The sequence below is a fragment of the Melitaea cinxia genome, chromosome 28 (genome assembly GCF_905220565.1).
Source record: "Melitaea cinxia chromosome 28, ilMelCinx1.1, whole genome shotgun sequence".
Taxonomy (NCBI): domain Eukaryota; kingdom Metazoa; phylum Arthropoda; class Insecta; order Lepidoptera; family Nymphalidae; genus Melitaea; species Melitaea cinxia.
This window is the reverse complement of record NC_059421.1, coordinates 7,898,443-7,920,786: the sequence shown is the minus strand read 5'-3', so window position 1 is coordinate 7,920,786 and position 22,344 is coordinate 7,898,443. Positions and strand designations below refer to the sequence as shown.

Below are 22,344 nucleotides of genomic sequence, written 5' to 3'. Positions count from 1 at the left end.
TTAAACTGTGTCTACCAGACCACCTGATCCAATTTTAAAACAATGTAAATTTACAGTACTCTAAGTTTTTAGCATGGTGTACGACGCCTGTTATAAACATTATTATTTGTACAAAACTAGCATTTTTGGGTGGTATAATGACTTTGTAAGTGGGTGGTGTGGTGGTGTAGTGTGGTGGTATGGTGTGGTGGTATGGTGTGGTGGTATGGTGTGGTGGTATGGTGTGGTGGTATGGTGTGGTGGTATGGTGTGGTGGTGTGATAGTGTGGTGATACTGACCGCTTGGAGAAGCGCGAGGAGAGCTTGGAGAAGAAGGATGTCCTCGGTTGGTGCGGGGACCCACTATCGCCGTACGCGCCACCAGCACTACCACCACGCGATCGAGTTTGACCTGTCGAATGTATATTATTATTAAATAATGTCATGCTATAACATATATACATTTTTATGGATAAAATACACGCAAGAGGCTTAAATTAAACCACATACTCTACATAGAATTTAACAGCTTCATACGAAAAAATCAGTCAAATCGAAGCATTGGTTTCAGTTCAATTGTAGACCCATCTTATTTCTCATAGTACGTGCAATAAGCACATAATTACTATAACAAAAACTTTTAAGAATGTAAAATTATAATAATAATAGAGGCTTTTATTTCTGAGAATAATGAAATAGTATTAAACAAATTTATTTATAAAATGTCCCTAATCTCGATGTGACTCTTAGCATAGGCCTCCTCCACAAAAGAATATAAAATTACTACTTCCTAAACTAATCCTAAATAGTATTTTTTACAAACCTATAAACGTACAAAGCAACTTACTGAAAATCAAGTTTATAAAAATCTTCAAAAATTCAATGAAATCGAAAACACCCTTATATTCAAAGTTGCTCGTATGTTTTTAGTTACCCTCATGTTCAGAGTTACCCCGAGTAAAACACCCTTATATTCAAAGTTGCCCGTATGTTTTTAGTTACCCTCATGTTCAGAGTTACCCCGAGTTATATACCTGAGTGGAAGGTGGACCGCGAGGGCACGTTCCGGGGGAACACGACGGAGGGGTTGGGGAAGATCGCAGAGGGGTTGGCGAAGTCCCGTCTAGCAGCTCCCGAGTTCGGGGCTCCGGTCGCACCCACCGTCGACGATGTCGAGTTCAGACTGGAAATAAACAGTTTTTTTTTTATTAGTATAAGTATATGTTCAGGTTTACCAACTTTGGTCCCGATGGTGATGGAATTTTAAATATAGAAATAGCCTTATGTGTCTTTGGCTATATTCATTATAATTCTTCATAAGTAATTCAGTAGTTTTAACGACAAATAGTAACTTTTGTCCTCTCATATTTTAAATTCAATATATTTGCAATTGAGCACAGTTGTGATTTTTAAACATTTCTAATGATATTAAGTATAAAATTATTTTTAAGATATGCTTCTCATACGTCAATGTGAAATATTATTTTTAGGATAGCTTTTAACGGTGTAAGTTTCGGTTTCTTTTATTCCTTGTTCTTTGGATAATAGCATGTTAGGTGCATCACAAAGGTATTAAAATATCACTTCTCTAAGGATGGAAAGACGTGGTTATTACCATAGCTCTATTAATCAACATGTACAGAAAAAATGTATTTAAAAAATCTATCATTAAGAGTAAGATCAAAAAGCAATAGACTATTTAAACTTAACGGATATTAAAATATACTCATTTATTCCCGATTTCTATATTCAAAAACGAATCGTTTAACGAACCTTTCAATATCAAGGAAAACGAACAGTTTTTTTTTTTTTTTTAAATATAGGAACCGGGCTTTTTCTTTTGTAATAATTGTATATTAGCTCCATTAGTACCTGTAGTATTACTATAGGACTCTTTCTTCAACGTTATACTCAATTATACTTACAAGAGAGGTTACGTACTCATGTAAAAAAATTTAAATATATAACCAAACAAGAACTTCTAAACAACAAAAACTGACTAAAAAATCCAAACTACTACTACGTAATATAAACATGCAGTATAAAACAAAAATCAATGCTTGACATATTTAGTACATATTGAAAGTTTTAAATCTTTGAATACATCAACATTTGAAACAGTATGAATCATTAAAAAAAAAATCAAATCAATCCTCAAAAAACCGTATAAATTTATAATTAAATTAGGAACAAAAAAAAAATATATTATTAACAAAACGAAGTAAGCGATTTACATTATAATTAAAATAAAATTATTTATAAACAACATATTTCAATAGTGTTTGGACTGTTTAAAAACAATAAAAGAAAATCACAAACACAAAAAAAAATAGCAAAGAAATAATTAAAAATTGTTGCTATCACATTATACACACTGAAAATATATATTTTGTTATTACATGGCATCCATACTTAAAATCTATTAATTGTATTATTATTTCAAAAAGAAGATTCTGGTATGTGGTAAGACTAAAAATTAAATGAAATACATAGTCAACAATTAAAATGACATTTATATATTTATCGTAATCCGTTCCCTTGCATGAAGAAAGAAGCCTATGCATCGCAATGCGATGATAGTGACGGTAGAGGTTGAATAATCTTTATACAGAGATAGAATTATTTTTAACTGTAGCAACCCCCTAGTCTTTTTATATGCATAATGTATTGCCATCATTTTTATGAAGTGGAAGATCAGTGAGAATCATAGTAAATTTAATTCACAAACTCCAATTTAAACTGGGTTCGTAGATTTAAAAAAAACGTTACGGATACGTTATATTTACTAACACAGAAATCGTTTCTTAAATATGAATGAACTTCAATCTACAACTAAATAAAATATACAGAGACACAATATTAAAAGTTAATACAGCTGCAAACCTAAAATATATATTTATTACTGTCAGTGCGTGTGATACAAAACGTGCGAACATTTACTATATTCGTCGTAAAGCTGTGTCTTCGTGTTGTTTAAATCTAAAATACAAATGTGGTAGTTGCAAAATAAAGGCGTTCAGGCTGTCTGCTTGCGATTTGCATTGTTAAATTAAAAAGAAAAACTACAATTTATTGATAGGGAATTTACACGTAGATATGTAAAATATTTGCAGAATATGAAAAAATACTAATATTTTACTATCAACGTAATTAAATAAGGCTATGAGAAGCAAAATGGTCTAATTTCCTTAATTTGAGCCTAAAATTAACTATTTGCCTAAACGGTTTAAGCTTTTTTAAAATAAGTGTTTCACAAATTTACGTTGTAATCGGAATTAACAATAAATATTACTAAGCCGATATAACGAGATCAAACCAATTTGAGTCTCTCAGCCATGTTTTTAAAATACTAAAAAGACAAACAAAGTATTGAAAACAATAGTAAAGCAAGAAAATTCCCATCCTAATCACTATAGCAAATGCAAGCTCAAACTCGTGCATACTCGTACAGAGTATGTACCTCGGTCTCGGCTGTGCAAGGTCCCGCGCCGACGCGTTGTGGGGTTCCGCCCCCAGCGTTGGGGCTCCGCTGGCGGACGATATCGACGCGCTCTTCACGTGCGTCTTAGCGACATTACCGGTATTACCGGTACCGGTTCCGACATTACCCGTCGTGCCGTTACCGGTACTCTTACTGTCCTGTCCCGCTTGCGTGCTGAATCATCGCATGCGGTTAGTTTTCCCCCGTTATGTGAAACGGCCACATGCATTTTTTACTACTTGATAATTTTTAAGGGTAGTAGTGATCATTTTGAACTTATTATGCGGGGAATAATTATATATTGTCTTTAAATATTTTCAAATAATTTATTCAATACATTTATTAATAAAATATTATATTTTATTAATTTGTTTATAGTGTAGTAATGATCATGAATTAAATGGCATAAAATTATAATTCTACATAATTAAAAGGTGTACTTAAACAACAAAATTTATGGTAAAACTTCTGTATGCGACGTTTATTGAAAAAAAATGAGATATAATGTCATGACTGACAATTATGATAATGATAACGAACCATGGACCTAGCAGAATGTACACGTGTTAGTGAGATGCGAGCTTGTTAGTCAATCTACATGATATTCTATACAAGCAATCGTCGTTAAATTTGTAAATTAAAACCGAATGCAACAATTCCATTTTTACCTTTTAGAGTAGTTTTTATTTGCAAATTTTGCATTCACTATCAATTAAAAAAGGAATTATTAAAATCGGTTTATGATTATCTTTACCCCGTATCGTACACAAATAGTTTGTTAACCATGCTTACCCCGGTGTATCGTGCGGCGGCGACAACTTAGGTGCATTTTGATGTGCAGTTTGGTGCGCGGTTTGGTGCGCGGTTTGATGCGCGGTTTGGTGCGCTTCGGTCCTTCGCGTCCCGCCGGTCAGTGTACGAGATCTGGGTTCCAGTTTCGGTTGGGCGCTCGTCGGCCGCGTTGTGTTTTGTACCTAAAAAGTGTTAAAATTTCATTCCATTAGACAACCCACGCATAGTCAACCAATAAAATATAGAATGCTTCTATATCTTCCAGTGCAAACAATGCTTTTAAGTTGAAGAGAATTTTAAAACCAGATTGCTAAGTCCCCGAGAAAAAAATAAACAAGCAAAATTTTGGAATTAAAACAGTATACTCTTAACAAGTATTTTTAATAAAGTAGTAGTAAAACAACCTATACCTGCATCTGTGCAATCCTTGCCGTATTTTCCTTAATGGATGCTGAGTCAATTGTATTCTAGAATGAAACATATTAAAGTTACTTAATCCTTCAATGGTTAAAATTTTAAATAGCATCTAAATATATTAAAATCATAAAAAAGTCATTCAAACAAATTAAGAACTTATCTTTACAATAAACATTTTCATACATTAAAGAAACTCCCAGTTCCTATAGTAAAAAAGAAACGACTTGTTTTGTTTAAAAACCTTGTGAACAAAACACATTGTTGGTGAATATAGAAACCAGGCTTAAATTCGTTAACGCAAAAATATATGCTATATTAATATTACCCACCTGTCTTTTAAAGTTGGACGTTGTTGTTGTGGCAGTCGATGTCGTATTGTTCGCAGCGCTAGTGGTCGTACCGACTGTAATATCAAAATAACATCATTACCCCTGGACTGAAATAAATAATGTATTAAGAAAAGTATAAAAAACCCTCTAACGTTATCAAATATTTTATTATCAATATGGGTAATAACGGTCATTACACTAGGGTAAACATTATTTCTTTACATAACATCGTTGAATGAAGCCACGTTGTGGTTCTTTGTTTATTTTTATCATCACTTTTAGATTCAAAATCGACAATACTTTAAATAATAATAATTTCAATCAATTGCATGAGATCTTGTACAAATTTAGCAATTTATAAAGAAAATTCATAAGAATATAGAGCAATGTATTAGTGGACCACCTAAAACCGATAGCTCCAAGGGTTTTGTTAGACCTAAAATACAAAATTTTTAAAAACGTAACAATACTATTTTAAAGCCAATTTTAAAAACGAAGCGTTAATTCTAGTGCCTATATATTATGGCAAACGTGAAAGCATTAATATCGCAAAGCCAAACCCATATGAAAGCCGCAATACGTGAGTCACTTATCCAATAATTATCAAACTTATGATTTAATTTGATAAAGCCATGAATCTATACATTACATGAGAGCTATTATATTGCTATTGTGATTTGAATTTCCTAGTTATCCTATACTTTAAAAAAATATTTACTGCTCAAATTAAACTCTACGGCTAAAATACCTATTTTTTTAAATAGTAAAATATGAAATTTATTTAGTAAAAATATGTGAAAGGTCTATTTAAATGTTCCTTATACTCGTAAGTAACAAAAACTATTTATCAAATTTGGTCCATTCGTCTTATGAGGGCAACGAACAAACATACATAGTAACATGCTACGTTATAATGCTAAAATACTTATATGTAGAAGAGAAAATTGTATATTACATGCGAATTGGTGTAAAAAGTTTAAGAGTATTATCGTGCAAAGTTAAAAATAATAATTTAGAAGTAAGAACTGAATAGAAGATATAATAACAAATTAGTACAGCATCGGTACGTTGATATATTTTAAATTTAATCAGTTCAGATCAGAATTTCTATGTACCTATTGAGTAAATTGAATAAGAATGATAGGCAATAAATATATAAAAGTAGCTCAATGAAAATGAATGTTTGAAATGATGAATACAAAATTATTTTGCCTTTAATTAATAACAATTACTTTACAAATTTAGAAATCACACCAATAACACAGCTAAGCGACATGCAAAAATGGTGTTCGATGTTTTTTCCTTACTTTTTTTTCCAAACAATTAATGTTTACACCTAAAACAATTATCAACAAGTGGTACATTTTCAGACTGAAATTATTTCATTGTTAAAATAGTGCGTAAGAACTTTCAATGAAGTGTGTAGTAAAATGTCATGCTATACCTATCTTACAGAAAAAGGAAGCTTACGATCATGCAATGGCTAAAGTCTAGTTCGAGTTTTGACGTCAAATTTTCTGGAACAGCGAGTCCCTGAGTAAGAAATAATATGGTACATTTGAAAAATAAAATACTCCAGTCACGTGTCGTTTTATCTTGGGGTAAAGTGAACATAATGAGGGTAATATTTAAATCCCTCTACTTATCAAATATCTCTTGTCGATGAGTCAAGGACAAATAAAATTTTAAATTCTTTAGAATGATTTGCGTTTTAAATTAAGATCATTCCAAGCTATACATTGGTCATGCAGTAGATAACTGTACAACTTACCAATAGGGCTAAATCGATAAACTTTATTTTACGAATAATTTAATATTAATTTATAATCAAATTTTATTTTAAAATTGTAAATAAATAACACATGTTGTGCTTTGTATCGTCAGTTTTTACATCTTCAATTAGTGACATTCGTAACAAATAACACATTTACATTTATTTTATATATTTTTTAATAGTAATTGACATTTAGAGCCTCTCGTAGCTGTCACGAAACAGCTAATATCCCTCAAAGAGATTACAAGTGTCAGTGGTAGTCAACTTGTTTCTCAAACTTAAAAAAGTGTCTGCCCTATCTTTAACTTTAATACGACCCTCATGATTATAACAAGTCATTGCCCCGTCAGTACTAAGTCGGACACAGTGGTGAACACGTCAGTGTATGGGTAATAAGAGACCAGAGCCATCTATACCTAGTCGGTTAACAGGTCGGAGGTCGGTCGGAGGTCAGTCGGAGGTTAGTCGAGGGGTCATTCGGAGGTCAGTCGGAGGTCAGTCAGGGGTCATTCGGAGGTCATTCGGAGGTCAGTCGGAGGTCAGTCGCAGGTCAGTCGGAGGTCCGTCGGAGGTCAGTCGGAGGTCAGCGAGTTACCTTGCGCGCGCAGCACCTCCGCGCCGGAGGAGGCGCGGCGCGAGGCGGCGGGGCGCGCGCTCGCCGAGATGCTCCGCTGCACGCCGCGGTGCGACGGGGACGCGCAGCCTGCAGCGCACGCGCACTTAGCGACCTCCCGCGCACCGGCGACGGACCGCGGTCGGCGTACGATACGAGCGTTACAGATAGATTTAGACGTACGATTCCGAACGTGTCACCGCGATGTCGATCGTTAAAAACTGTCGCTAAACGAGACTGGGAGTTTCTTAATCGTATCTGAATATCGATAAGTTTATTCATTTTATTCACAAACCTCGATAATTACAACTAGTTTGATAAAAAAATCAAATGTTAGTTACATTATTCAGATTTACTTGCGATAGAAACAGTTTCCAACAACTTCCCCGCAAATTACTTATCTCCTTCTGAGCACTTCATCTCCTTAGAATAATACAAGAGTTTGATATGTAGAGGTGACAGCCATCGGAGCAGTATGTGCTTAATCTTTCTATAAAACTTCTATGAACCGAAACGAGTGGATTGACCTCAACTATCATTATAGTCAAACAATTTCTAGACTAATTGTAGCACAAACATTTCACAATTAATTCATTACTATTATTGCTCTTCTGTTTTAGTTTATTTAATATTAAGTGAAATATCGACGTTTTAAAGTCGTGCTCCGTTCAAAACCATCCTGACAAATTATTTTTAAACATGTAAACAAAATTACCAGAATTAAGTAAGATCGCTTAATCGTACGCAAACAACGTCGAGGTCCGTCGCTTTGGTATAAGAAAATCTACCCTCGCCCACGATACTATACCGCCCCGACAGATACACCGCGCGCCACTATAAATACCGTTTACCTCTAGTACGGAAAAAAGAAAAGTACTCTAGAACATTTCTTGGATACAACAATCATGCCGAATCATCATCTAACACATAATAGAATTAAAATGAAAAAAGAAACGCGTCAAGAATGTTGAAAAACACGTAAATTCGGAAAGATCTATTTAATGGTAACAATGAACAACACACTGGACGAAGGGACGTCACGGCAGCGATATAGTTGCGTCGGGTATACTGCACGTTAAGCACACAAATATACAATTAGAAATAAAGAAGCAACAAATACTACAACTTGGAACGAAAAGTACAAAAAGAAAATCATATTTACTGATACCCAGTTCCTATATTCAGAAAACTGTTCGTATTGCTCATAAACTGAATGCAAAAAAATAATCGTTATCTGAATACAGGAGCCAGACATGAGAAGTAGCTTTGATTCATGTTCAATTCTACCCTACAAATTTTATAGACGGTTTGAAAATCTTTTGATTCCAAGAAATAGTTTCATAACAAATGGACCTCAAATGATATTTCGTAGCTTACTATCTTAAGTCGTAGATGTCCTGTTAGAATAAGCTATGAAGCTCGCCCAATATATTTTCTCATTAAATACATAAATTGATTATAATACCCTGAGCGCTTTCTTTCGTATTCATGAGAGAACAAAAAACGCAAAAACAGTCGAGCTATAAACATGACAAAAATATTTTTTAATTTATAACAAATAAATAATTTATAAAAGAAAATACTAAAACAGCATAACAGTAAAAAGACACTTATTAAATATTTTCTTCTCTATAATCTCACTGTACATATACTGCGATATTTTTATTTGTTCTCAACTGAATACACATATTTAAGCGTTATTAATTATTATAATTGTTTAATTGATTTCTAAGCCTACTTTTACAGCTGTTTTTACATAGTCCCAAATTAAACCTTCCATTAAAATAATCGGACAAGTCGAATAGGACGCATGTGTTCAAGACATCATTTGCTTGAATTTAATTCCAATATGATAAAACAAGTTAAAACATCATTTTTAACCGCCGACACAAGAAGAGGAGAGTTATAAGTTTGATGCCAAAGGCCGTCTGGCATCGTAGCAACTATCGAACAGATGAACCGATTAAGAAATGGTTTCTAACGAAAAAAAAAATGATGATTTCCAAAATTATGCAAGACATTTTTGCGACAAAATAGAATTATTGCTTGGGGGTTTTTAAAATTAATTTAATAATTATAGTTTTCTTGAATTAAATTCAAACACGTCGCGTCTTCGGTGCGACAAAGCCAATAATGCGGTCACCGACCCGCCTGCCCAGCGTGGTGACTATGGGCAGAACACATGAGTTCACGTTATTTTTGGCGTCAACTTGTGGAGGCCTATGTCCAGCAGTGGACTGTATAGGCTGTAATGATGTAATGATGAAATTCAAACAAAATTTAAAATTTCTTTTATGTTTAGACCATAAGATAAGTATGTGTATTTGCATGTGTGTGTATGTTTGTCCAAGCTTACCCCCGTGCGCGTTGCCCGCCTGCGCGGCCGGCGGCTGTCCGGGCGCGGCCGCGTTCCGGAGCGACAGCGACGAGCCGGACCGGCTGCCGTCCGACTCCGGCTGGACGGATGGAAATCATATTTACCCTCGGTATCCGACTTGAAGGACCATTTGATTTTAAAATATGTTTGTGCCCTTGTCTTGGCGCAACTAATTTTTGGTACACATTACGGATTCATTAATATAAATGTGTATACGATACTTCACATATAATTTTAATAAAATGGATTTCAAGGGGTCAATTTTATTAATCATAATAAATTAAAATGTTTACAAATCAAAAATAAAAACAATATTTAAAAAAATCCTATTTTTATTTTATCTTTAACAGTAATATACACAGCGAATTCAAAATCATTTTTGTGCTTCAAAGCGTCTTTATCCAAAGCAAATCAAAAATATGGCAATACCACGTAGGTTACCTTTTTTTATACGACTATGTAGGTAGGCTATAAACACCTACAACACCAAAATCATTGCTGTGTTACCGACCCTACCCCCACTCTGTCCAAGAGCTCTAGTCACCTTACTCACCACAGGAAAACAACACTTCGTGAGAACTGGGATTTAGCTGTGATCTTCTGTAAGGTCGAGGTACTTCCCCTGATGACTGATTCGCCGTACTTCAATAAAACTACCGGCCAGAAATACTTGTGTGATTGTAACTTACGTCAGTACTCTTCCTGCCGAGTAGCAAGTAGGTCGCGAATACGTCGTCGTACTTCGCCTCTGCGAGCGAGTACTCGATCTCTTGTCGATTATAACCAAGGCACACGAGCGCCTCTGTGAATTAAAAATATTAACATAAATAAACAACTTAAAAAACTGTCATTAGCAGGAAAATAAAAAAATTTGGTGAATTATCAAAAATATTTTTTTCATTTCCTCCTGTTTCTAAAAGATCACAAAGAATTCAAAACAAATCACTGTAAAAATTCGTTTTCAAGTTTTCATACACTTTATTTTTTCTTTGTTTGTTAATATAACATCGGCGTTACAACATATCATGCAAACCTTTAAAAAAAATAATGTATAATAACAGCAAATAACATATGAGGCACTAAATAAAAATAAGCATGCTTTGACAGAAGCGAAATAAAAATAAATAAAAATTCTGTCTTATTAAATGTCTTGTGATATTATCGATAGTGAAAAGTCAATTTTAATTACAATTATTTAACAACTTTTTATTGTTATATTTTTATAACAAAACTAATAAGAACACTTTTTCTTTTAATTTAAAAAATTTACGAAACTTTTTGAATTTTAAATTGAAACACCATCTTATCGACAATTAAATCAGATCAAAATATTCAATCTACATTCCCAAAACATTTTACATAACTATTTCTTCTTTAAACTTACTTTCCCGCCATTTAATAAACCAGAGACAATAAAAATTTAAATTACCTAAAACTTTTTTTTTTTTAAATTTTCGTATTTCAAAAGACTTTTCACAAGACAGAATAATATTTAAGTACCACTTATACTGAAATAACATTAGTACCGCTTAACGGTCACGTACCAACTTGCGCTGTGGCGGGTTTTAGCGGGACGCATGAAATATAGAAAAACATACTTATTATATTTAGCGTGTATTGTGTACTTTATGTATGGCATATGAGAAAATTTTTAGTAAACATTACTTGTAACTTTAGACAAAAAAAAAATTATGAATCCAATCCAATCTTCATCCAGGGTAACGTTACTCACAGGACAAAGTTATAATAGACTGGTGAACTGCAACTTTGTGTATTTAGGGCTTCATTTCATTCTTCATTCAAACAGACATCAAACTAAAATCAAGTCTAATAATCAAAATTAGTTTATTATTAAAGGTGGTTGAGGTAAAATAGGCCTATTATTAATTTGTTTACCTCATGCTCATAAAGGATTTATTAATAACTTATGTCCGAGATAAACCTTACCGACAACCCGTGAATCAGGCATTTATTCATTCATAAGAAAAAGTTAAATTTTAGTAATAATACCATACATAAAGTACAAAAGACAAGACGCGTTCAAACGTCCACATGTTAATAATTTCGTAGACCCAATCGAATAAATACAAATAAACGTGTTATTGATAATTATGTGAAATTAAATATATTCGAATTCGATTATTTTGCTAAATAATAAATAAAGCTCTAGCCTAGTCGACGGTTATACTGACCAGACTTAGACTTTAATAAGCTTTCAAAAGCTGTTATAATAATTATGTTATATAAAGTATTTGTGCAAAATAAATAGCTCATGATTTTTAAGCTAAGTTTGTGTTAGTTCTAGCGGTTATTATAATTATAATATTTCAAAAATAAATTTTTATTTTGTTATTATTTTCAATATCATTAAGGCAACGATATTTTTACGTAAAAATATATACACAACACACACATATATATTTATATACTAAAAAAAATTACATACACAGGTGATACAAGTCTACAATGAAATAATTGTGTTTGCTCGCAAACGAAAAAAAAACCGACTTCAATTACATCGACAAGTAATACAACGTAGATCGACGAAAAAATAGTCAAGCAACTACGCGTTATCAAAGATTACTCAAAAACTAGTAATCAGATCTCGATAAAATTTATATGTGACCACGTGATAAACATCAGCTTTCGATTAAATTCAAAATTATCAAAATCGGTACACCCAGTAAAAAGTTATTACGGATTTTCGAGAGTTTCCCTCGATTTCTCTGGGATCCCATCATGAGATCCTGGTTTCCTTATCACGGTACCAAACTAGGGATATCCCCTTTCCAACGAAAAAAGAATTATCAAAATCGGTACATCCAGTAGAAAGTTATGCGGTATAATACAACGTAGGTCGACGAAAAAAGCGTCAAGTAAAAACGCATTATTAGATATAGCTCGAAAAGTAGTTGTTAGATCTCAAATAAATTTAAATGGGACCAATTGGCACACACCACCTTTCGATTAAAACAAAATTTGTCGAAATCGGTCCACACGGTCAAAAGTTCTGATGTAACATACATAAAAAAAAAAAAAAAAAAAAAAAAAAAAAAAAAAAAAATACAGTCGAATTGAGAACCTCCTCCTTTTTTGGAAGTCGGTTAAAAAGAAAGATATTTACTATCACGAGACAGGTAAAATTGATATTTCAAGCTATCTTTGATAAACATTGTAACATTTACATCATAATTAAAAAAAAGAGTAATTGATGTAAATTAAAATCAATAAAAAAATTTAGAAAAACGAGAATATTATAAAGACCTACTAATTTAACAAATCAAAACTGACACTCATATTACTCCTATATTGACCAAGGCTAAATACATAAATAAGTCAAAACAGCAGAGGAGATAAATGAAGTACCTAGAGGTAAATGAAGAGATATATACGTCAACTAGTAACATTAGTCTGAATCTCTTTAGAAGGATAAGACGGAAGAATATTGTAAGACCTACTACTATTATTCCTATATTGACCAAGGCTAAATACATAAATAAGTTAGAAACAGCAGAGGAGAGAAATGAAGTACCTAGAGGTAAATGAAGAGATACATATATACGTCAACTAGTTACATTAGTTTGAATCTCTTTAGAAGGATAAGACGGAAGAATATTGTAAGACCTACTACTATTATTCCTATATTGACCAAGGCTAATATAAATAAGTTAAAAACAGCAGAGGAGAGAAATGAAGAAGTACCTAGAGGTAAATGAAGAGATATATACGTCAATTAGTTACATTAGTCTGAATCTCTTTAGAAGAATAAGCAGAGGAGAGAAATAAAGATGTACCTAGTGGTAAATGAAGAGATATATATATATATATATATCTTCTTATATATAAAAATGAATCGCAAAATGTGTTGCTAAGCGCAAAACTCGAGAACGGTTGGACCGATTTCGCTAATTCTTTTTTTAAAAAATGTTCCTTGAAGTACGAGGATGGTTCTTACGGAGAGAAAAATTCTAAAAAAAAAAATGTAATTTCCTGAAAAAGTCTAAAAACAACACTTTTCTATACTCCCATACAAAAGATTTGTGATAATACTTAAAAGTCAATTTGAACTTTAATACCATACGATAAAGTTTGTGTTAGGCGATACGAAGTTCGCCGGGTCAGCTAGTATATATATATATATATATATATAATATATATATACGTCAACTAGTTACATTAGTGTATCTCTTTAGAAGGATAGGACGGGTGGACAGAGAGGGGTCACCTATCCGCTTGTGGTCCTTGAAGTCCTGCTGCGGCTCGACGTAGGGCCGCAGCTCGTCGTCCTCGTAGCCCATGTTCATCCACTTGTCGCGCATGATGCTCTCCAGCGACGCGCGCTTGGCGGGGTTCAGCACCAGGAACTTCTTCAGCAGGTGCTCGCAGTCCGTCGACATGTAGAACGGTATCCTGGACGGCAGGGAAAACGCACTGTCATGCATTCACGTACGCTTCAAGTGTTGAACGGTGTCCGGTAACCGAACAGACACAAACCTCCGTTTCAAAAAGTATGGTTATTTTTATTACTTCACATGGTTATTTTTATTACGTTATTCAATGTAACGTCATAAGAATTTCAGTGTCAGTAAATTGTGATCATATATGATATAATATAATTGTGTTTGCTGGCAAACGTAAAAAAAAACCGACTTCAATTATATCGACAAGTGATACAACGTAGGTAGACGAAAAAATAGAAAAGTAAATACGCATTATCAAAGATTACTCCAAAAGTTGTAATCAGATGTCGATGAAATGTAAATGTGACTAGCAGTGGACTGTATTAGGCTGAAATGATTAACAAAAATAAACTACGTACCTATATTTCCCACGTAACACCCTTTCTCTAAGCTCCCTCAGGGTTGATCCGTCAAAAGGTAAAGATCCCGATACTAAAGTATACAGGATCACTCCCAACGACCATACATCTACCTCTGGACCGTCGTACTTCTTGCCTGGAAACAGTTCATTTATACAATAAGAAAAATCGTTCTAGTAAATGCAAATTAATAAATACGTATATGTAGGACTAGCTTCTACCCACGACTTTGCCCGCGTGGAATAGTTACTTTGGGCTAGCTGGGGAAGCTCTCAAAAGAAAAAAAAATCCGATTTTAAAACATTATTCATTGGTGCTCCGCTCTTTTGGGTCTTTGCGCGATGATATATAGCCTATAACATTCCTCGATAAATGGTCTATCTAATACTGAAAGAATTTTTCAAATCGGTCCAGTACTTTGTGAGATTAGCGCGTTCAAGTAAACAAACAAACAAACTCTTCAGTTTTAAGAGTTGCTGTATTTTTTTCATGATATTAAATAAGTCCTTAATGCTTATTAAAAAAAGAAAAGCTTGTTGTTTAACGTCAAAAAAAAAAATTGTTAAACTTAGAAACTTATGCTATAAACCTGATTTATACAAGTACCTTACCTTGAAATAGCTCAGGAGCCGCATAGGGCGGTGAACCACAGAAAGTGTCCAACTTTGCTCCGGGTGTGAATTCATTTGAGAAACCGAAATCCGCTATTTTAATGTTCATTTCGCCATCGAGTAGTAGATTTTCAGCCTGAAATTGTAATAATAGGAATAAGTGTAAAGAACTCTTAAAAAGCAATCATATAATGTTACAATAATACCTATGATATTAGCTGTTAGAGTTGTAATATGACATGTTCATAATACATAATGGCAGATACAACCGTCTCTACCTTTATCATACAATTCATAACGCTTATAGGAAGCCACTTACAAAAGCAACAATTTTTCCCAAATGTTATATATCTCACATTACTTATAACTGTACTACGTTAAAAAACTTATTTATAACAGACAATTTCAGCCTCACGTGATGGTAAGCTTTACTTAGCTTATAGTCGCCTGCAACACCAGAATCATTGCTGTGTTGCCGACCCTACCCCCGAACCTGTCCAAGATCTCTCCACCTTACTCACCAACAGGAACAAACACTACTTGAGATCAGTGTTATTTAAATGTGATGTGGTGTGGTGTTATGTGATGTGATGTGATGTGATGTGATGTGATGTGATGTGATGTGATTTGATTTAATTTGATTTGATGTGATGTCATGTGATGTGATGTGATGTGATGTGATTTGATTTGATGTGATGTGATGTGATGTGATGTGATGTGATGTAATGTGATGTGTAAGGTTCACTATCCTAATGGCATTGCTCCAGATTTTAATAATTATTCAAAATCAAAAAACGAAAATAACTTTATTCAAATAGGCTTCAAAAGCATCTTTGAATCGACAGAATCATAATAGTGAAACTACTAGCAATTCGGAATGTAAATTTTGGATAGAAGAACCGACAAGAAACACCGCAGTTACTCTTTTTTTTTAAACTAATATAAAATCGGTAATATCTTGCAAGAAATACAGCGTCATTACTATTATTGTTACACACCACGTTACTACAGCTTCGGCTGACGCTGACGGTCGTGGGTTTGATCTCCGCTCACGACAAACATTAGCATTGGCCATACACATATTTGTCGTGGTCTGGGCGTTTCTGCTTGTGTATTGTGTTTTCTAATCTTAAGCATAGCAATAAGACCTAGAGGGGGCAGCTGAGTGTGTAAGTTTAAATATAAAAATACCTTGAGATCCCTGTGTATGATCCTCTTCTGATGGCAGTACTGTACGGCTGAGACGATTTGTCTGAATTTCGCGCGGGCTTCCTTTTCTTTCATACGACCGTGAAGCACTAGATAGTCGAACACCTGTTATACAAGCACGCTATTAATGAAACAAGTATGAACCAAGTGACGGAAAGTGACACGTTTACACGCAGATTTCCTTTAAAAGGACATTATTTCATAAGTCTTGTGAGGTCCTCGTGGTCTATATGCATACATAAAGCACAAGTAAGATAGGCAAATCTAAAATAGGCATCCCTATAGAAAAAATTTATATTACTCATAACAAGTTATGAGAACCTATGAGAATTTAGTCTGCACTACAGGAAATAGGGATTCAATTTTTTATTTATTTATTTTTAATATATTATAAAAAACATTATTATATATTATACATATTGAAACATCGACAAACACGCTGTACTTTATATATAATACTCGTATAAATTTATTGAACAATAATAAAAAATTGATCCATAACTGTGACTATTGTAAGCGCGCCATCCCATCGGTCCAAATGCAACAATGTAACTATACTTGTAAATATTATAAAGGGAAACCTGTTATTGGCCTTATGTTTTTTTGTAATTTGGTTATAGTATGTATTAACTGAAACGCTGTTGGTTTTCTTAATAAATAAATAAATAAATAAATTATTTAATTTTGAGTAGGAAAAACAGCTAAAATACTTTCATAAATACACAATATGCATAGAAACATAAAGCTAATAATAGTTCCCCCCATATAAAAAAAGAAATTACAACAGAAGTATATCACTAACCACATAACACATTTTATCTCTAAGATATATGCATAGAAACATAAAGCTAATAATAGTTCCCCCCATATAAAAAAAGAAATTACAACAGAAGTATATCACTAACCACATAACACATTTTATCTCTAAGATATATCAATGTATTTATACTAATGTTGTTATCACAATACCAACAAAATCAAAAAGAGTTAAAGAATGAGTCACTAATCAACTTTCTAACAGATGCACAGCTAGTATCAAAGAGATCTACTCGTATTATATATCAAAATTAATCGAAACATATTATATTGTTACCTGCTCGCCAAATGAAAGTATTTTGTTTAAAGTTTGAGGAGACAGAGGGTAGGTAGGGGTTTTTTCGCAATGTTTTTGATGAAATATTAAATGAGATTTGCGATAGTTCAGGATTATTCGATTTGAAGTAATATGAAACAGGTAAGTTAAGTCAGCGATTTCTCTTCTCAGTTCAAGAGGAAGAATATGGTACTTTTTACATAGGTTTACATAGTTACGAGAATCATATGGTTGATTTGATTTAAAACAAATGTACTTAAGGAATTTCCTTTGAATATTTTCGATGCGTTCAATATAAGTCCCATACCTAGGATTTCAAATTTGCGAGGCGTACTCCAAGTGACTACGTACAAGTGAACAATATAATATTTTTAATGTTTTGACTCTAATAAAGTCCACCGAAGTACGCATCACAAAGCCCAAAGCTTTGTTTTTTTTACTAACTACTAACTACTACGGACTAACACCCAGATCTCTCATTGTAGAACTCCTAGGGAGTTCTTCACCTTTTAAAAATGTAATTGTATGATATAATGTTACGCTTTCTTATAAACGTGACGACGCTATACTTAGCTGCGTCAAGGTCCAAAAAAATAGTGTTACAATAGTGTTCCAACCTATGAAGATCAGCTTGAAGCTTTTCAGCATCCGCGCTATTTCCAATTTTCGCAAAAATCTTCATGTCATCGGCAAAACAAAGTATATGGGACTAATGAAGACATTAACTAACGTCGTTTACACGGATCACAAACAGAAGCGGACCTAACAACGATCCCTGGGGGACTCCACTAGGAATGGTTACCCAACTAGATACGTAATTGTTAATGACTACTGCCTGAGAACATTTATGTAGGAAGAGAATCACCTTAATAGATCCCCCTAATGCCTCCTGAACTTTTTTTAATAGGGTTCCGTACTGGATATGATCAAACGCTTTGCTGTAGTCAGTGTAAACTACGTCAACCTGAACACCATCCTCTATAGCATCGGTTATAAAGGAGTTAAGCAATATCAGGTTCGTTACAGTACAGCGGCTCTGTAGAAAGCCATGTTGGTAAGGGCTGAAAATAGATTGCAGAGCCACCGATAATTGACCGTGTACTATTTTTTCAAGCATTTTGGTTAGTATACACAACTAGAGATCGGCCTATAGTTAGTTATTTTCTGCTTGTCACCCTTTTTATGAATAGGGGATATATAAGCACTTTTCCAAATAACTGGAACTACGCATTCATCAAGGGATCGCTTAAACAAGAGAAAAATTGGTAGTGTCAGGGACGTGGAGCAATTCTTTAAGAAATGAGCAGGTAATTTGTCCGGGCCTGCCGAGTTAGAAGTATCTAAGCCAAGCAGTAGTTTTTCTACCATATTTAATGTTACACATATTCTAGATATATCCGATACGCTTGTGCTTGAAGTGAATTATATATATATAGAAGATAAATGTCAGTACTCACCTCGCCTCCAGACGCGTACTCCATGACAAGGTACAGAGTTTTCTCAGTTTCTATAACTTGGAACAGTTTCACGATGTTGGGGTGGTCGAGCATCTTCATTATCCGTACCTGAAACACGAGGTGATAGAATTAGCACTATTCATACGCACGACCTAGGAACATAAGAACGCTTGATTGAATACAAAATAAACTAGCGATTTCAATGATATATGATCACATTTCTTTTAATACTTTTTTATGAAAATATTTTAGTAGTATTAAAACATTAAATACTCATTTCAATAAAAAAATGGATAGTTTTTACTTAATATTTCATATTATATTACTATTCCAGCCATAAAACAAAACAAACAAATGAGTAACCCAATTTAAGTGAATTTAAAATAATCCAAATCAATTTCTAAACAATATACCAACTTATAAGAAGATATCTCTCGTTAAAGTTATTCTACAAATACTCACAAATAGGTAATTTAGCCGACAGTAGCACTAACGACTAACCTCTCTAAATAATTTCTGCAAGGAGCCAGGGTTGAGCTGTGTCTTATCGATGATCTTGATCGCGACCTCTTTGCCGGTGGGGACGTGCTTCGCTAGCTTCACTTTCGCGAAGTTACCCTTCCCGATTGTCTTCAGGAGTTTGTACTTGCCTTGAAAAGAAGACAATTCAATATTAAAAATAGGCATAAAAGTATTTGTAAGAATTGATTATAGAAAGATTTCTATATGAAAAACAATAATGATAACATGTCACACTTAGAACGTAATATAAAATATGGAACATTCCAATATTTGGAAACAATTTATACTAGATCGTACAATAAGTCCCAAGACTAACCTGGAAATGGCGCATATATTAAAAACTCTTTTGATTTTTAAAAAGTACTGGCTATCAATACAAGAATATGTGTCAAATTTTTAAAAATGGAACAATAAAATTATTGATTTTGAAACATTTAAGTGACGCTACGGTTGTAATTTCGATACAATGGAAAAAAACGAGTTTCGCGTGTTGATAAAACATTGTTTTTTAATGGGAAAAAATACCGTTGAAGCACAGCAATGGCTTATAAAATGTTATGCAGGATCAGCTCCCTCTAAAGCAACTATTTGTCGGTGGTATGCCGACTTCAGACACCAATGATGGGGAACGCTCAGGTCGTCCAAATGAAGCAGTGACTCAACAAAATATTAACCAAGTCCTCAAAATCGTATTGGAAGATTGGAAGGTAAAAGTGCGAGAGATAGCCGAGATAGTGAAGATTTCAGCTGGTAGTGTTTTCACTATTTTACATAAAAATTTGGCCATGAAAAAGCTTTTTTCTAAGTGGGTGCCGCGTTTGCTTACAACTAATCAAAAGGAACAACGTATCAATGATTCAGAGCGATGTTTGGCGCTGATGAATCATAATAAAAAGGATTTTTTACGTCGGTGTGTAACAATGGATGAAACCTGGATATACCATTTCACTCCGGAATCCAATCGGCAGGCAGCGGAGTGGAGAGCGGCTGGTGAAAGCCGCCCGAAGCGTCAAAAGACTCAGAAATCGGCCGGTAAGGTTATGGCGTCTATATTTTGGGATGCGCATGGAATACTTTTCATCGACTACCTTGAAAAGGGGCAAAATATAAATAGTGACTATTACATGTGCTTATTGGAGCGATTGAAGTACGAAATTGCGGATAAACGGCCTCACATGAACAAAAAGAAAGTGGTGTTTCACCAGGACAACGCGCCTTGTCACAAGTCCGTGAGAACGATGGCCAAAATTAACGAATTGGGCTTCGAATTGCTTCCTCATCCCCCTTATTCGCCAGACTTGGCCCCCAGCAATTACTGGCTGTTTGCAGACCTCAAAAAAATGCTTCAGGGTAAGAAATTTGACTCAAATAGTGAAGTTATCGCAGCAACGGAGGCTTATTTTGAAGCCAAAGACAAATCGTTCTACACACATGGGATAGAAAAGTTAGAAAAGCGTTGGAGGGACTGTATCGCTCTTGGAGGAGACTATGTTGATGAATAAAAATTAATTTTATAAAAAAGACCTTTTTTTAGTACTTAGTCTCGGGACTTATTGAACCACGTGTTATGTGTTACTCGAAATGTTAAGATTGAAGAACCTGGTCTTATATATAGTTATAGTTATAGTTTTATTACAAAAATATTAAACGGGTGATTATTTAGTATAATAGATCATACTAATTAATAGCTAGCTACTTCACACCAAGCTGGTAATTTAGTCCGGTAACAAGTAGTAGGTGTAGTAACACATTTCTAAGCAGTAAAACCTTAGTAGAATGGTCTATTCCTGCATTTAAATTCTGGAAAATTTATTACCTTTCCAGAATCTCTGGCTACCTTACTAACTACAGACACACAACACTACTACTGATTACTTGAGATCAGTATCATTTAGCTGAGATCTTCTGTAAAGTTGAGTAACTTCTCCAGTCAGCCTGCTTCAGATTTTGACGTAATTTCAAAACTTTGCTATCGTAAGCAGTTACAGTAGCCTGTAGACGCTTGCAACACCAGAAGCGTTGCAAGTGCGTTGCTGGCCCCGACCCTCCCCAGGAGCTCTGGCCGTCTTACTGCCACAGTCTACTCACCACAGGAACACAACACTGCTTTAAGAGCATTATCAATGGGCTGTGATCTTCTGTAAGCTGAGCTGTACTTCCCCAGAAGGGATGCTTCAAATGTATTTTCTATTGTGTCCTACCTCAATAAAATATAGTTTTTGCTTGATCATTACAATCAAATTAAATTATAAAAATACTCCACCACCACCACTTCAGCCAATCACTGTCCACTGCTGGACATAAGCCACCACAAGTTCGCGCCCGACATTATGGCGCGAACTCATGTGTTTTGTGAGAAAAATACTCAGTACTCACCAATATGCGGTTCCTCAGAGGCCCTGGACCTCGATGAAACTCGGGCACTACCTCCAGACGAGCCACCGCCTCCCGTACCCGCCGAAGTCTCCGACGCACTCTGGAAAATAATTATTGTTATTATATAAAAAAATCGATTAACTGATTCATGTAAATATTCAAAGACCATTAGAGGCGTGAATATTAAATTGTAAAATTTTTTTTTCTCTCATTTTCGAATAGATTCAATTGACTAAAGTGACGGTTCAAGGGTACTTTTGAAGCTTTTTGATTTTGATTTGACTAATCCATCATAGTTTAGCTGAGATCTATAGAAGCATAAATATGAAATATGTAGTAACACGCAACGTAGAGGCTCACTTAAAGATTTTATTGTAATTTAAGGCAGTAAGTTTAACAAAATCACATATATTGTAAAATGTACAAAGTTAATACTCAAAACTATTAACACAAAATGAATATTTTTCAATGTAGGGTACATTATAATTTACAAAT

At 34.1% G+C, this 22,344-nt stretch overlaps 1 protein-coding gene across 1 annotated transcript in view; it reads right to left on the bottom strand.

The window, feature by feature from the left end:
• LOC123667539 (MAP/microtubule affinity-regulating kinase 3-like) overlaps nt 1-22,344 on the bottom strand; it is a 72,369-nt gene that overhangs the window by 12,566 nt on the left and 37,459 nt on the right. Inside the window, exons 2-18 of the mRNA XM_045601421.1 lie at nt 21,850-21,949; nt 19,453-19,601; nt 18,952-19,059; nt 16,384-16,506; nt 15,193-15,328; nt 14,582-14,717; nt 13,988-14,172; nt 11,307-11,315; nt 10,452-10,564; nt 9,742-9,841; nt 7,368-7,475; nt 4,999-5,072; nt 4,663-4,719; nt 4,253-4,434; nt 3,440-3,634; nt 1,014-1,162; nt 280-391 (exon numbers count right to left, since the gene is read on the bottom strand). Coding sequence (XP_045457377.1) covers nt 280-391; nt 1,014-1,162; nt 3,440-3,634; nt 4,253-4,434; nt 4,663-4,719; nt 4,999-5,072; nt 7,368-7,475; nt 9,742-9,841; nt 10,452-10,564; nt 11,307-11,315; nt 13,988-14,172; nt 14,582-14,717; nt 15,193-15,328; nt 16,384-16,506; nt 18,952-19,059; nt 19,453-19,601; nt 21,850-21,949 — 2,036 coding nt within the window. The remainder of the gene's footprint in view (nt 1-279; nt 392-1,013; nt 1,163-3,439; nt 3,635-4,252; nt 4,435-4,662; nt 4,720-4,998; nt 5,073-7,367; nt 7,476-9,741; nt 9,842-10,451; nt 10,565-11,306; nt 11,316-13,987; nt 14,173-14,581; nt 14,718-15,192; nt 15,329-16,383; nt 16,507-18,951; nt 19,060-19,452; nt 19,602-21,849; nt 21,950-22,344) is intronic.